This window comes from Phasianus colchicus, chromosome 2 (genome assembly GCF_987193195.1).
Source record: "Phasianus colchicus chromosome 2, bPhaCol1.hap1.1, whole genome shotgun sequence".
Lineage (NCBI taxonomy): Eukaryota > Metazoa > Chordata > Aves > Galliformes > Phasianidae > Phasianus > Phasianus colchicus.
Window position 1 is genome coordinate 60,831,064 of NC_143437.1, and position 16,786 is coordinate 60,847,849.

The window sequence follows — 16,786 nt, forward strand, 5'->3', positions numbered from 1 at the left end:
TGTCAGAAATCTGTGCTGCTATGGAGATGGACAGACCAGAGAGTTGGGCAAAAAGGAACATGCTGTAGTTCAACAAAGACAAGCATGGAGTCCTACACGTGGGGAGGAATGACTGCATGCATCAGTACAGGTTGAGGAGCTAAGCAGAGAAGGACCTGGGTGTTCTGGTGTACAAGAGTTCAGCCATGAGCCAGCAGTGTGCCCTCGTGGCTAAAAAGTATGGAGGTACATACAGTGGAGGTGGGAGCTACACTACCACTCCATTTGGCTGGAAGGTGTGTATGACCGTTAGCCTATTTAAAAAAAAAAAAAAACACAGGTGCCTGACAGTGAAATCTTAGCTCTATTATCCATTAGGGAGCTAGTAGGATTGCTCTTCTCTTCCCAACGACCTGCTTTGATGATGCCACACATCTAAATTACCCTGTCATTCTATTGCTGATGCAACCCAGTTCCCTCAGACCAGACACAAAACTGGGCTTCCTCCCCACGCCCTCCAGTCTGGACTCCTCTAGTAGGAAACCAAGGTGAGGTAGTCACACATGAGCTGCAGGAGGCTCCAATCAGATCCCATGTCTGGGCTGCCTGGGCATGTTGCATTTTACCCGTATCATTGTAAAGGTGTAATGTGTTAGCTGTATAAAGCTTGATGTTGAGCAGAAAGAGTTTATTTCCTAAGAAAAAATTGAGTTCATTAACATCTGTCCTTCAAATGTATTTTTTTAGTGCTAGCAAGCCAGACAAACACTCTCAAATACAACACAAAAATATATATGTATTTTAATTTTCATTTGGTCATGTTTTATTTAACAGAATGTCATTCTTCCTCAGTATCCAACAGTGATTTAAAGTAGTAGTACCCTCCAAAGCAGCCCACTGATCACAGAGAACTGATGATATTTAAATATGCACTATAAAGAGTGACATGTTTCACAAGTTTTAATCTTCAGATTTTAGGTTGGAACACAACAGACCATAAGTAACAATCTTACTAGGTCCAATAATAAAATTCAAACTGACAACAAGTTGTGAAAATAGAATACTTAATGAAAATATACATAGAGGGAACATAATTGATAGACTTGTCCTGACTTTACAAATCTCAGACCCCCTGAGTCCTAACAATGCTATATTAGAAACTAACAAACAAAATTTATCCTGAGGATACAAATGCTGTTTGTAAATTACTTCTGTAACTTCTGAATTCTGATATGGTGCTATAGGCTTTTCAGCAAGGCTCCAAAGTAGATTACTGCATGCAAAAAAAAAAAAAAAAAAAAAAGTATTCAGTAGTCACTACTACACAAGTACTACAGATCAGGAGAGGATTAAGGTACAGATAGCCAACCTAGCTTCTGCAATTTTAGATGTTGCCATGACTAGCTGTTAATCACCATCCTCTAAGATGTCCTAATAGATTACATGAATGTTTTTACACATGCATGAAAGCAAAACCTACAGTGTGAGTTTTTTAACAACATGCCTTGGAAAAGGACTACTGCCATAATCTGCTGCTGCTTAAGTGCTGGGGCAATAATCCCTAGCTGAAGAGTGATTGATAACAGCCAGAAGAAGGCAACACCTTAAATCACAAAAGCTTTCTCAGGTGATTGTCTATCTACACCATTATGGATTACTAGTCAGAATCTTTTTTGTATTCATCTATGGTGAAGTCTGTCTCTGCTTCCATCTTCCATTTCACTTCTTTGGAAGGGAGATTCACTCACCAGAGATTTCTGTAAGGGAAATTTTTTAAATAATAGTTTTCAAGCTCCTGTCTGTAGATTGTCAGTGTTTTGTGGTTGTTTTTTTTTGTTTTGTTTTGTTTATTTGTTTTTTCTTTTACAGGTTTCCCCAGTTTTTATACACAGAATGAATTATATACAGAAAACAAGATGTTGTGGAATGCAAGGGATAAGAGAAGAATGAATGCATATGGGAAAGGTTAGCAGGATACATTTCACATTTCATACAACACTCCATGAAAACGCTAGAGCCAACTGATTTAAGAGATATTATTGTCAAGCTGAAACCTAGTTAACTGCAAAATTTATTTTTAATTCAGCTAGGTATTTTACAAGTGTCTGTCTGAACAAATTCATAGCTTTAAAATATTTTCTACCATTTAATTCCTTCTGCCACTGAAGCATGAAAGATGCGCATGAACCTCAGGGAAAATTATATTTTAGGAAAATTGATTACACACTAAGTCTAATCAAGGATACAATGCAACCAAACACTGAAAACCTTTAAAACATTATAATCTTAGCCATTACTTGCAACCGTCACCAATTTAGTATGTTTGGATTTAAGTGTAGTTCTTAAAATTGTCTCTTTCCTTTAAATCACCTCCACTGTGGGTGCCTACTGGCTACTACTAACATCACCAGCAGACCTGTTAAAGATACAGGACACACCATTAGCAATAGCTTGAAGGCTGCATAATTATCAAACAGCACCATGGTGTGTAGGAGAGGTCTCTGTACCATTTATGCTCACAGCCTTCCACACAGAACAGGAACAGATACAGATGTTAGGGTGAAACAGACTTGAATCCATTCTCCTGTGAAGTTACCTCTGCAGCAGGGACTTGCAGAATATATCCCTTCCTTCTCTTCCTCTGGACACGTTTGTGAACATGAGCTTTGCAGTTCCTGGATGCTATGTGATGCCCACATCCCAAAGCTTCATTGAAAACAGCAGTGGAGACAGTTCAGGCCTGCTGTACATATCAGGTTTAAATACATCAAAATCAAGTTTGTGTTGGAAAGTGAGAAATATATTTTTTGACCCTTCTGATGGCAGATTTGCCACTGGGCTTTGTAAAGCCTCTTTAATATCAATTACAGAGCAAATGAAAGCCTCTCTCATCATTTTATTTCAATGATTGTTCTGTTCACTCCACCTCCCCATTGTCCTTTATGCCACAGGCCTCCCACCTTTACTTTTGGGTGTATGGCTCCTTGCCTTGACTTCCTGCATGACTTCTTCAGCCAGGCAGGGCACAGCAGTTCGCATCTTTCTTCAAGTGCCCAAGTCTCAATCAGCCCGGGTCTCTTCTCTAGCTGAGGATCTGATGTCAAGCACTGATCTGTGAAGTCATGTTCTCAGGCTCAACCACTCTGTCTGTTATTTCACAACGTAGCTCAGAAGCATCTTATGAAGATTTGGGAAACTCCATTATAGCCATACAAGTGAAATGGTGTGGGAACAAAATGGGAACTCTACTCATAATGTATGTGGTAGACCTTCACATCATTTTTGCCATTCCAGCTTTCCAGCACAGGCCATTTTCTGTCTTTAATTATTGCATTTTATCATTTTTCTATTCTCTCTTCTCTTTGTTTTCTCCCCTTAAATTTTTATTAACCAAGGGACCCCATTTGAGACGCTTGCCTTTAGGCACTGCTGTGCATTGCAGATGATGTAGCAGCATTTTAAGGAATCACAGCAATATTTCCATATTAAATACAAATCCTAATTAATTCCCACCATTTGTCTGCTGTTGAGATATGGCAATTCACTGGAAATTATTTGCCAAAAGCAAATAGATTTGTCACACCTTTATTAGAGAGGACTTGTTGTTTGTGATTGGTACAGAAACAAAAGAGTTGCCTGACTAGAGTTCCCATAGGCAAAATACTTTGGTTGTGTTTTAACATAAATAGCATGCCATAAAGGAGCATCCACATTTTCCCTTAGAGCAGTGTTTCCTTTCCATTTGAATTCTGCAGAAATATCACCAACTCAGATTTTGAACTCACTGTAGAAAGTTTTTTTTTCAATTTTAAACTGGAGTTTGATATATCCACTATCAATCAAAGCACTTTATATACACAAAACATTGGAGAATGAATGACACATTAGTGTGAGCTTGTGACCTATGCTTCAACTGCACCAATGCCCAGCATACTACAACTCGTCATTTTTTAAACAGCAAAATCACGTTGCAAGTTGTGCATTCCATCAGGGGTCAGTGCCATATTTGTGGCAACAGACTCATAAAGGAAACAAGCTAAGATCCCAAAATCTGACAGGAAAAAAATTCCTGCTCAAATGGAAGCTGAAATGCAGACTGAATGATATGCCAAAGTTAATGTGCTAAATACAGATCCTTGAAACAGCATCATTAAAATTTACAAGGCAGTACAGAATGTGGAATCCTATCTAGCTAGCCTGCACTTTCCCTGGAGGTCGCTTAAGAATCCCTCCAAATGAAATGTCAGTGTTCCTTGTATGACTAACAGGACTTTAATACTGTTCAAAGCCATCATGAAGAGATCCTCTCTTGACAGGTCAGAGTTCCCTATTGGGTAGCCAACAGCAAACAGCTTTTCATCAATTAGATGGGGAAGATGTTATTTTATCTTGGGGACATACTCCTTTTTTACCAGTTCCTCAGCAGAAGGCACATACATTCAGATATAACTCAAGCAAACCATCCCTAGTTTGTAAAGGGCTCAAGCTAAAATGCGTAGGACATTTCTAAGGAAACTGGGCATGACTGAATCAACAGCCAGACATTCTTCTCACACAAAAGATTTTCCTTCTTTCAGTTCAAACCAGACTGAGTGATCAAAGCATTGCTTTTGCCACACATAAACTCAACATGAATGTTTTCTATTGAGATTTGAACATCTCTAACTGACTGTTTCCATATTGCTACCTGAGAGATTGGATGATTATTATTTTCTTGATTTCATATTGTACTTTGAACTTTTTGGATGAAAGTCCAAAGTCTCAGCACCACAAACGCATGTACAGAAGCTACTCACAAAATGCCTTTCATTAAAAGGACATTACACAGCTAGCCAAGTGATTTTTCAGTACAATCCTTTGAGATCTTTCCTCTTGTTTTTCACACTGATATTCTTCTAACAAATTTGTCCTAGTACCCAATCCTGTTGATACCTCAAATGGACTTGCCCCAGAGACAAATAAAAATTATCCAAAACAAACTCAACTCCCCCCCGCTTGCAATCCTTAAGTCTTATTTTGAATTTTTTTCTTATGCATATGTTCTCCCAAACATGCCTTTCAAAAATCTGAACAATTCAATACATTAATAATAACAAAAACAATATATTAACAGGGACATGACCAGAGCTTATTGTAAATTGATTTCCAGGTAATTCTGAATGATAGAATTATTATATTTGGTAAACTTTTTAATTTCCCAAAGAGAAATAATGAAAGAAAATAATAAAAGAAATTAACATAATACAATCAAGTTACAATTTTGTCAGATATTGTGCTTAGGCTTTGCTGTGGCTGTGTTTAAATGATACAAAGAACATTCCATGCAATGTACTGAATTAAAACAATTCTTTAAGAGAAACACAACTGAAAAAAATCTGCTCTTCCACACAACAATACAGCTGACATCTTGAGGCCCCTTCTACACCTATTTTCTTTAATTCTGTGTTATGTATACCATTATAAATATCTTTAGTGATAGGCATCTCATGTTTGCAGAGTGCAAAACATCTTTTTAAATATGCTATACAATAAATTTACATTTCTGTAAAGACTTCTTAAAGCTATATTACACCTAATATCTATTGGGAACCTGCACGTTTGTTGGAGCTTAGTGGGACTGATTACCTGTCTTTATAAGGCCAACAGACTTGCACATCTGTGATTACAGGATCAAGGAGCTTTGGGCATTAAAGTTTCCACAACTTCTCCACGTATTTTCAACAGACTCTTTCATGGAAAAGACTCTGTGAGAGCATTTTTTGTTCTTGCCAAAAGCATTAAATCAATTTTACACTTTTTTTCTCCTTTTTATTTTATTTTTTTTTCACTTAGCTGGTGGAACAGGTGAATTCAGTCTTTCCACTAAGTTCCTCAGATGGCAGGATTCTTCTGGTATGCATATCAGCATGCATAAGCACGAGATTTATTCTACCCAGTATACAACAAAGGTCAGAAATAAAAATGACCCTCCCAAACATTTTAATTTTATTTTTAGCACTTCAGTTCCGCTATAAAAATTCAACATTAAGTCTTATCATAATAAAGATTGGAAAAACTTTTCAGTCCAAATTTCAGCTATTAAAAATTGACCTATCTATAAAGATTTTCTACAAGAAGCAAGGGAAAAGGGAAAACAGTTTATGTACTCTAATGAGTAAAAGAGAAATGCTTTCAAAGAATACCAAGAGCACGTGACAGAAAATTGGTTTTCTTATCCATTTTCATATTTTTTTCCAGTGTCACAACTGCAGTTACCACTGCAAGAATTTGCTTCAGTGAAATAAAAGCTGTAGCCCAACTCCTTAACAGTAAGGATCTTATTGAAAAAGTAGGTTTGTTCTTGGTGAAAGATGAAGACCAAGTAATGCAAATTTATAATATATCCCGCTTTCACTAAATGGAAATAATAATTAATGCTCACTAATTTCAAGCTGAAATCAGGCATCAGAAAACATTACATAAATTACAGCTAATAAAGAACTCACAAACAAAACTGATTTATCAGTTGGTATGCAGAAGCTACATACAGTTGAGCAGATATACTTTCCCACAAAGATACTCTGTCAGGATTAAGAGGCATTTGCATTTTCTGTCCAGACAGCTGGTGTACTCCACAAACCACAATTGGGCTGGCTTACACCAAGGTTTGGCCCAAGTATACAACAGCATCCGTGAAGACTTTGATCACTACTGTGTCACAGTTTGCACAAATGTGACTAAATCCCAAAGCCCTTATGAAGAGAACATTTATACTGATATTACAGTTTATCTAGTAAGGATTTAAGAATCAGCTACAGCAATACACTATTCCACTAGCCATAGATGTGGGAATGTATAACATACATTCAAATATGGCACTTACATAAATCCTAGAGATACATCTTACCTATATAGCATGATGTTACAAGATTCATAAAAAATAGAATTAAACTGTAGATTAGAACTCATCATACTTTCAAGCCCATCAAAGAGTGGAAGTAGTACTACAATACCTTCATCTACTGAAAACTTGTAGGATAGACTGCAAAGATGTAGGCAGCTACAGATCCCATTCACCCTTTCTGCAATTGCCACTGATTAATACTTCTCAAGTTCAGGCTCTGTATCTTTTCCCTTTGTTTCTCCATAACACATATCATGAAAACAGAAATAAGAGTGTGAAGAGGAGATGACTGGTTCAGACAAGGTTCTGCAATATGCATGTTGAAGCATATTCTATTTATCACTATTCCTAATGAACTGCTTTATCTATGTACTGCCTGAGCTAATCAAGGGTGATGCTGGAAGGGTCTGGCTTATCTCTGCACTGAGGAATGCCAAAGTTGCCACCATGGATAAATTCTGAGATGACACATTTCCAAGATTTCTCTTAACTCTCCACAGTCCACCAATTCCTAAATCTGGAATCATCCTGGGCAAGGAGAGGTGACTTATAACCAGCAATTTTGAAATTTCAGTGGACACTGAAGTGATGGAGGAAACTCTTACCACAGAGCTTTAGAGCCAAGGTACCTGTGAACTACTGCCTCCCTAGTAGTCATCTGTTGAGCATATTCTTAATCACTGCGTTGTCCAGACATGCTGTTGCAATATCTCCAATGATTTGGATGTTTAGATGAGCATCCCATGCTGTCTCATTCTGATTGCAAAGTTAAGCCCTAATCAGAAATGCCTGTCTAGTTCAAAGAATGTATTCCTGTCTCAGTATATAATAAATTGCACTCATGTCAACACACAATGATTACACAGCCCCTGCATTTCAGCTGACTTAATACCTAGTGAATCCTATTGCCCTTTTGAGGTAAAACATATTTTTCTATTATGGCACATGTTAAATATATACACTAACACTACAAAAACAAACAAACAAACAAAAAAGTGCCCCAAACACATAGGCTGAGATACTTGACTACAACTTATTCATATTAGTCCTTGCTCGGAGTGGGATGCTATTGTTCTATGGAAAGTTGTACTATATTAATCATGAAGTCATCTCAATATACAATCTATAATATATCTAAGTACACTGAATTGGTATGATTTCCTGTATAAACCTTCAATTAAATATACTTGTCTAACAATGTCACCTCACATGTTTGTCAGAGATTGGTAAAAATATATATGTATGTATCCAAGTCTCCCAGTGCACAGGATTCAGTGATTAACTTTTAAACTCTGCTGCCAGGCTTTAAGTTCAAACATTGGTTCTTACACTGAACTTAGAGGATTATTTTCTCATTACAAGGGAGAACAGACTTCTAGAAAACTTCTTGACGTGCACCCAAAATGCAAGAGAAATAACTCCAACATGGCCCACATTACAGCGCCCAGATTAGGGTAACAAGCCAGGTTACTTGCAAACTGTAAATAAAAAGTTAAGGAAGAAACTTCACAGACTCATACAGCCAAACATCAAGCTGTCAAAGAGTTGGCTCCAGCTCATCTGTTATCTTCTTCACAATGCTACATGGTTTATGCTAAATCACAATTCTAAGCCACAAAGTTAGTTGGAAATAAATTCCTATATTTAGGAAATACTTGACTGGTTACAGCATCCCCAAGTTCTTATAATCCCTCTTTATCTTTGCACATTACTGAGCATTGCAGAGAATATACTGCATATTGCAGTCAATATACTAGCTGCAGTATGGCTTCCTACAAGAAGGACAACATTTAATTGGCTTTGATACTTTTTCTTGTCCGGTATGTGTTTCTCTGTGTGTGTGCACGCAAGTGTGTGCATGCACATTTTCTACGCTTTTGTACGGTGCACTTCACTGACATATTTAGTAGTCACTCGTAGTTTCTGCTTACCATAACTTAGAAAGTCAAAGTGGAGGATTATATTGTATTTACAAACAAGTTGGCACTTACAGAATAAATTATTGATTCCTATTTTTAATTATTTTCCTTCTTTCTTCTCTTCTTTTTCACCCCAGGGCATCCAGAATTCAGGCAGAATAGTAAAATCTTCTGCCTGCTTCCATTATGCTACATAAACATGAGTAAATACAATTCCAGCTGGCACACTCTTTCCCAATGGTTTGCTTGTTGCTGAGTGCCTTCCACTCCAGTTCATGTTTGATGCTCAGGAACTGTTAGTCAAGGGAAAGCAAAGGCTGCATGTTTTCTTCTTCATTCTTATCCATGCGTTTTAGCACCCCAGGATCCACCACTGACTGAGACCTGCAGAAGGGCGACATGCTTATTTGACATTTCTAGATGAAAACAAATGAAAATAAATCTCAGCTTTCTTTTGTTTTTCCTTCCTTTCTGCCAGGGCTTAAAAACAATGATACTGTTACATTGAGCATCCAATCATCACAAATGATCAGAAAATGCTCTTAAAGAGTGGATACGTGCTTTTAAAGAGCTCTGTGTTGGTTTGTGGAAATACGGGCAAAAAGTGCAATAAAATAAATCCTCCTTTCTTCAGTGAAGGAGCAAGTGAAGCGCGTCCTTAGCACACAACAAAGAGCAAACTAAGCTGTCTTTTATATTGACGTAAGCACTGACCTCCTCTACCAGAAAGCAGTTGTCCGGTAAAGAAGGTATAATTCAGCCACCCAGCTGGCTAACGGCATGCTGCAATTAGTGGCATGTATTAGCTAGAGGCATATTTGTTCCCTTTCTGAACAGCACTTAATGCAACAGAGCATGCTCCTAAGCCAACCCTGGAGAAGCCTGCCATAGCCAGCAGGATTTCTGGAGCAGTGGACACATCTGTCAAACTCGCCTGTCAGCTTAGTTAAACACAGCAGAAAAGGATGGCAAAAGGGCGAATTCAGTGATGATTGTAAATCTTTTCCAGATTCTCTGATTCAGCACAGAAGCATGACACTGGTATGGATACTATGCAACAGCATTTTGTGAGGGAGAAAGAAGCCCCAGCCTCCAGCAAAATCAAAATATTCTGTTGCAAACAAAGCCTGAAGTGGTAAGAATGAGTCTCACATCATGTCACAAGCTTGTCAAAAAACTGACACTTCTAGGGTACAATAAAAGAAACATTTGATAGATGTTTCCATTAAAGTGTGATGAATCTAATGCTAGAGATGTAAATTTCTCTTCCTTCCTGCAAAGAGGACTTGATATGGCTAGAGTATGTGTGCATCTCAATAACGTAGGCACAAATTTTTGATCAGAAGAAGCACTACAAGTTTGCCCACCTGAAGGTCTACAGTACAGAGAAAAATCTTTATCAATTTAAGATAAAAACATATTATCGGTATCCTACTCTAGAATGATCCCCTGAAGCCAATGAATGAGTCTGCTTGCAGGAGTTGATTTGTTTTTTCTCAAAAACTATAAGAAAAACATTTAAAAAAACAAACAAGGAAATACAACTGAGTCAAACTTTATGTGAATTCTTGAAATACAGGGATATTTTTGAACAGTAATTATGCTCTTACCGGTGCTACAGTCAAGAAAATCAACTTTGAAAATCTGATGGCCTCTCTTGTGATAAACACAATTAAAAATTTTTAATTAATACTGTACAATAACTGTCATCTAGAATGTTAGTCAGCTCAACAGGCAAAAAGTTAAACCAATGAATTGAAAAAGCTTCTTTAAAATCTGCACGGGTACTGTTCAAAGCTGATTAAAAATTTGCTGGTGGGAAACTGTACTGGAAAATCTAGTTCATCAAGATAAAAAATGCTGTGGGAGCATACTAATTTCAAAGAATTCCCAATTGAATCTAAGTACTAATAGCAGACTGAGCAGTCTTAGGATGCCAATATCTGAGACACCAAAGTTTCCATTTCTCATCTGTGGAACTAAAGGAGAGATGAAAAGTCCGCAAACCTGGACTCAAATTCCCAGGGAGGCAGTAATGACCATAAATTCTCAGGGCCTCCAAGCTTCCCAATTCCAAGGCAGATGTGAAAATGAAACTACACAAATCCTGACCTAGGGCTTGCAAGCTCAGGGGAACAAATTCCTTGTAGAAGAAGAAGAAATAGCTTTCATTCCGTTTAAATCAACATTTACTGTCTTCCAATTCAGCAGCAATTTATGAACAAAGTCACATAAAAGGGAAAGTATTTATGTAAATCCGTAACATCTTTTATTTCTGTCTCCCAAACAACTTTACAGACATTGTTGAATATATTCTCACAGATCACAACAGGACAGAGTCCCATTGTAGAGGCAAGGAACCAAAGCTATACAAAGATAATGTGCAAACTTGGTTAACTCAGACATCTGCCCTGTGGAGTTAGATGTGCAGATCCTTGTGACCCCATCTGAATGCCTCAGCCATGAGCATACATAGCCACAAACTAAATACGATTACTGAGACAGCTGCAGCAGTGTCACAATGTGAAGGTGTTCTCATAAGAGATTTGCGCTATTTGGTGGGGTTAATTTCTCCTTATCTCCAGCAATCAAGCCATGATCAGCCTTTTTTTCAAGGAGAGGTCATCCAATTTATCCAAAGTTCAAGCAGATCTTAAGAAACTTCAGTGGTTCACATAGGGGCAAAAACGAAATAAAGAAATGAATTTTTAGCATTATCTTGGTTTATGAATGAGAATGTTTCAAAGTGGAAAGTTGATTCTAGATTGCCAAACCAAATTAAACAAGCTAACTGTTGGAGATTTGTTACTCTTGTGAAATTTTTCCTATGAACTCAAGCACTTTCATTGACCTACCTCATGTTTTCGGATGTCCTGTTTCTGCAGTAACATACCACACTTAGTGTGGTTTTAAACAGAGAGAAATATAATATGTCCAATATCCAATTCAAGTTAAATTTAATTTAAAATTTAATAGTGTTTATCTCTTTCTACCTATCTTTTTTATTTCTATTTTTAAAATGTTTGTGCAGCTAATACTACAAAATTGTGGGATTTTGTCCAGAATCTTGCTACCATTCCCTTCTACTTGGTACTATCACAGTAAGTCTACTTAGTTCTTTTTATATCCAGCAGCTGGGAAGGAGTATTTCAGCAGGTACTGCAGATATGCTAACTGAAAATGAATATAATGATGGTGAGGAAATTTCAGCCAAATATAACATCCAATTTTCAACATCCTTATTTTCTGCAATAGGTTTCCTACTGTATCAGCTAGCCCAGATTGAAAGAATATCTGACAGTAAACTGCAGATCAATAAGAAGTATACAATGAAGTATAAGTCTGCTTGAAAGACTTTTCAAGCACCAGTTAAATGAGAAGAAAGTAGGTATGCTTTCTCCCCTTAAAGAAAGAAAAAAGAATCTGTCAATTTGCTGCTTTTCCAAAGTACTTCTTCAGAGTAGTCTGGAAAACTCTGCTTCATAGAGTCTTGTCAAAGGATTGCTCATGGGTCCTTCCTGCATCCTTGGATGAGGCAACTTCCTCTCATGACTTAATTGCATCACTAAGAATTCCATATTTCAGCTCCTACATTCCACCCATATTTCCAAGTAAGCTTCTCATAATTCTTGTTACAAATAATTCTACATACGTATAGTTGTTACATAATTCTAAGTACAAATTGTATATATCACTCATTTTCCTGCTCTCCCCTTGCTACTCTTTCCCTGTCCTATTTTCTCAAATACTTGTGGTAGTATTTTTCTCAAATACGTTTTCATATGGATTCAGGATCTTTTTAAACTTTACTTATTCCTAGTTCATTCCCAGCCAGGCTCTTAATATTTCCCACTTTCAATGTATTTTAGATTTCTGACATAAAATCTTTAAACTTCATTGTTGGTTTTTTTTTTTTTTTTTTTTTTTTTGTTGTTGTTTTGTGTTTGTTTGTATTTCTATGGCAATCTTCTCCTCTCCATTTCCTAAAAAATATATCTCTTTCAAACTGCACTGTCTTAACAAGTCTTTAAGATATACTCCAGCCAACATCGTTTTCCTGGCTGACAAGTCTAAAAATATTTTCTCCTGTTTGACTTGCTCCCAAATTCTCTCTTCCTTCTGTATCAAATGCCAAGTTCTGAAAGTGAATTCTCAAGTTAGCATATTCTAACTTAATTTGAAAGAATTTATGTAGATCCTCTGTCCCATATGTTCACTGCTAGGCTTAACCAGTATGAATTTGTCAGCCTCTTTTGCCTAGTAACTACTGATAGGACAAGAGGCAAAAATTAATACTTTGGATTATAGTCAAGAGTCTTCTTAAGGAAAAAAAAAGTCCTTATACCTAATAAGCTGAGGAAACTACCAACAGGTTCATAAACAAGGAACATAGGAAGTTCCATACAAACACAGTGAAGAATTTCTTTACTGTGAGAGTGCACTGGAACAGGCTGCCTAGAGAGGTTGTGGAGTCTCCTCTGGAGATAATAAAGACCTATCTGGATAACTACTTGTGTCCTCTGTAAGGACCTTGCTTTAGCAGAGGAATGGACTCAATGCTCTCTTATATGTCCCTTCCAACCCCTACAATTCTGTGATTCTATGATTTTGTGAGAAGGCAAATGTTAACCTCATGGCAATATGAGGTTAACATATTAGTATCTTTAACCCACCTCTTCATGGACTTAGGAGAGAGGTCCTTTTCTATATCTTTTGCTGGAGTATTGTAGGAGTCCGCATTGCATTCACTGTCATCATCATATTCGTGGTCTAGCAGTGTTCTTGCCCATGTCCCCATGTCATATGGGGGCAACATTCCTCCAAACTCTGAAGGCAGGATCTCAGGATGTATTAGCTGATGTAGACTGTTGAGGTTATTACCATGAAGGAATATCTGTATTTATATAAAAAGATAAAAACAAAGCAGTATCACAAAAATCATCAAAGCCCAAATTACATCATCATTATTACAGAATATTGTACAGTTCCAATTTTTTGCCTATGTTGGGCTAACAGCGATAGCCACCAAGACACACATTACTTCTACCTTCAGTACAGTCAGACAACATTCATATACCTACAAAGCAATTAAAGCGTTAATGTTTGCAGGACAAACAACCTAAGGATTGTATGAACTAATGCTGACTAACAAGACAGACAGAAGTCAAGACAGACAGACTGCTTATCTTCTGTAATTTGTTTCTCCTAATCCTGAGAAATAAGTACATAAATTAAGCACATAATTTATTAAATAAAATTAGCATTCATTATATACATTAAGGAATATATATTGACTTCCAAGCATTCATCCTTGAGTTATATGAAAAGAAAATAAAAAAGACAAACAAGAATATAATGAAGAAAATTTCTTCCTTTTCTTCATACATGGCAAGCAACGAAGCAAGTAATAACAATAAAATACCTTCAGTGACAACAAGGGAATTGCTGATGGACTATTTGATATTGCCCATCAGTATTTTTATTGACTGATTTATTTTCAGATATGCTTTACATTTACATATACATAGTGTATGTATACAATATGCACATATACCTACACTGACATTCATACTTCTGTTTATATTTAACCTCGTTTCTCCTCAGAAATCTGCAACAGGTGATCAATGACTGCTAAAAATGGAGAATCTCTGGATTTGGATATCCTTCTCCCACTTTGGAAGATCTGTAGACCTTCCATTGAGAGGATATGCCTTCTCTTGGGTGTTTCACAGATTTCTAGAGAAGCAAAAAGGCCAGGATTCACTTCTTGCACCAGGAGCAAGTGCTACGGCACAGTTTACATCCACAGAGTTGAATTCCCTTTATCTCCAGAACAGAACTCATCAGCAGTATTTACTGGACTTTGAATTGTTCCAAGGCAATGTCTAAGAGAGTGCTAGCTGGCACTGGCCAGTGCCATGCCAGAGAGTGCTTGTACAATTAAACAGTAGGAATGGCAGAGCCCAATCCTCTTTTAATTGACTTGTGCAGAAGCAGCCAAGAAGGCAAGGGAAGTTATTACTCATACCGCTGCCTCTTGCTCTCCATGGGGAAGACAGGGTGTGCATGTACATGGAGTACTACCAGTTCACATCCTATTTCACCTTGCAAGGACTTCTCTGGGGAGCTATACCTTGATTTATCAAATGTTAAATTCAAAAGGCAGACAGACATAAAAGAAAAAGGCAAATATATGCTTGGTTGTGGGACATCTCTATACCTCAAGTGGAAAACTGATGCTTTAATGGGAGTGAGTAAAGATAAAGAAACAGTCATAAATTTTGTCATCTTCCAGTCAGCTGCATAGGTAGAAAGCTTAATGTAAACATGCAAATACAATATTTCTTTCTCAGAAAGGAATTATCTTTGCGTGATAGAACAAATATTAATAGCAAAAGCAATTTATTTTATGGTCATTTTCAAACTGGATGTTTCAATATTTTAGCAATTGCTTTATATATGTTGAGTACTAGATTTATCTCAATGCAATTATCAGTTGCAAATCTACCAGACCTTCCAAAAATTGCAAAAATAAGTCAGGAAATATATGAAAGATAAATGATGAGATCTTGATACACTTCTGAAGATAATTCTGTGGGATTATTATTTTTTTTTTCTCACAATAATTTGTTCTCTTTCTTCTGAAAAATAAACTTTATTAACTGCAATATTTAGCTATCTGACTACTGGCAGAACTGACTAAGAATTAACAAAAACTCTTGTAAAAAGTCTGCATTTGCACAAGTGAAGAGCCACTGATGTCATCTATCTGGACTTCAGTAAGGCTTATGATACTTTGTATCCCACAACATCCTTCTCTCCATATTGTTAAGATATGGATTTGATAGGTAGACTGTTCAGTGAACAAAGAAGCAGCTGCAAGATCAAATTCAGAGACTGGTGGTCAGTGGCTCAGTGTCTGGATGGAGATCAGTGAAGAGTGGTGTCCTACAGGTGTCAGTGCTGGGACTGATACTCTTTAATATCTTCATCAATTACATCAACAGAGGGATCAATTGCACCCTCAGCAAGTTTGCTGATGACACCAAACTGTGAGGTGCAGTCAGCACTCCAGAGCTACAGGATGTCATCCGGAGGGCCCTAGGCAGGCTTGAGCAGTGAGCCCAGGCGAACAAATCCAAATGCAAGGTCTTGCACTTGAGTCGAGGCAACCCCCACACCAATACAAGCTGGGGAATGAAAGAATTGAGCACAGTCCTGCTGAAAAAGACCTTGGGGTACTGGTGGATGGGAAGCTGAACATGAGCCAGCAATGTGCCCTCACAGCTTAGAAAGCCAACCATATCCTAGGCTGCATCAAAAGAAGTGTGGCCAGCAGGTCAAAGCAGGTGATCCTGCCCCTCTACTCTGTGCTGGTGAGACTCACCTGGAGTACCATGTCTAGATGTGGAGTCCTCAGTACAAGGAGAGACACAGACCTGTTGGAGCATGCATCCAGAGGAGTACCACAAAAATGATCCAAGGGATGGAACACCTCTCCTATGAGGACAGGCTGAAAGAGCTGGAGCCACCAGCCACTGATTCAGATGTCTCAATAAATATTTAGATACCTGATTATTGCACTGCCTTGTTGCTTATTTTTAATCTTGTAACAAACCCAGGAGGTGTACTGTACTGCCTGGTTGTAGATAGATGGTCCTTGACTTAGGCCTCAAACATATCTGGCACTGTATTGTTCTGTGTTGAAGCTGTAGTCAGTTGAGTGTAACTGAATCCTGCAGAATGAGTTTTCATTTGCATATTTATAACAGATATTACATAAAAACCTTTGTAATCTATAGTTCAAAATCTGTGAATACAAAGGCCTCTAATGCAAAATATCAGTAAAAAATAGGTAAACACCAAAGAACATTGTAGCCTTGTAGACTGTTTGCAGAGAAAAAAACAGAGCACCTTAGAGAACTGAGCCTGTAAGCGAACAAGCAAAAAGTATCACCACATTCTTTGTAATGATTTTGTATGGAATGCTATGTTTTGCTGGATG

The 16,786-nt window shown here is 37.4% G+C and overlaps 1 protein-coding gene across 1 annotated transcript in view; it reads right to left on the reverse strand.

Annotated features, from left to right (window-relative positions):
- Nucleotides 1–805: 805 nt before the first annotated feature.
- Nucleotides 806–16,786, reverse strand: part of CLVS2 (clavesin 2) — a 58,202-nt gene continuing 42,221 nt past the window's right edge. Inside the window, exons 4-5 of the mRNA XM_031611124.2 lie at nt 13,455–13,675; nt 806–9,165 (exon numbers count right to left, since the gene is read on the reverse strand). Of these exons, the coding sequence (XP_031466984.1) occupies nt 9,078–9,165; nt 13,455–13,675 (309 nt within the window). The 3' untranslated portion in view covers nt 806–9,077. The remainder of the gene's footprint in view (nt 9,166–13,454; nt 13,676–16,786) is intronic.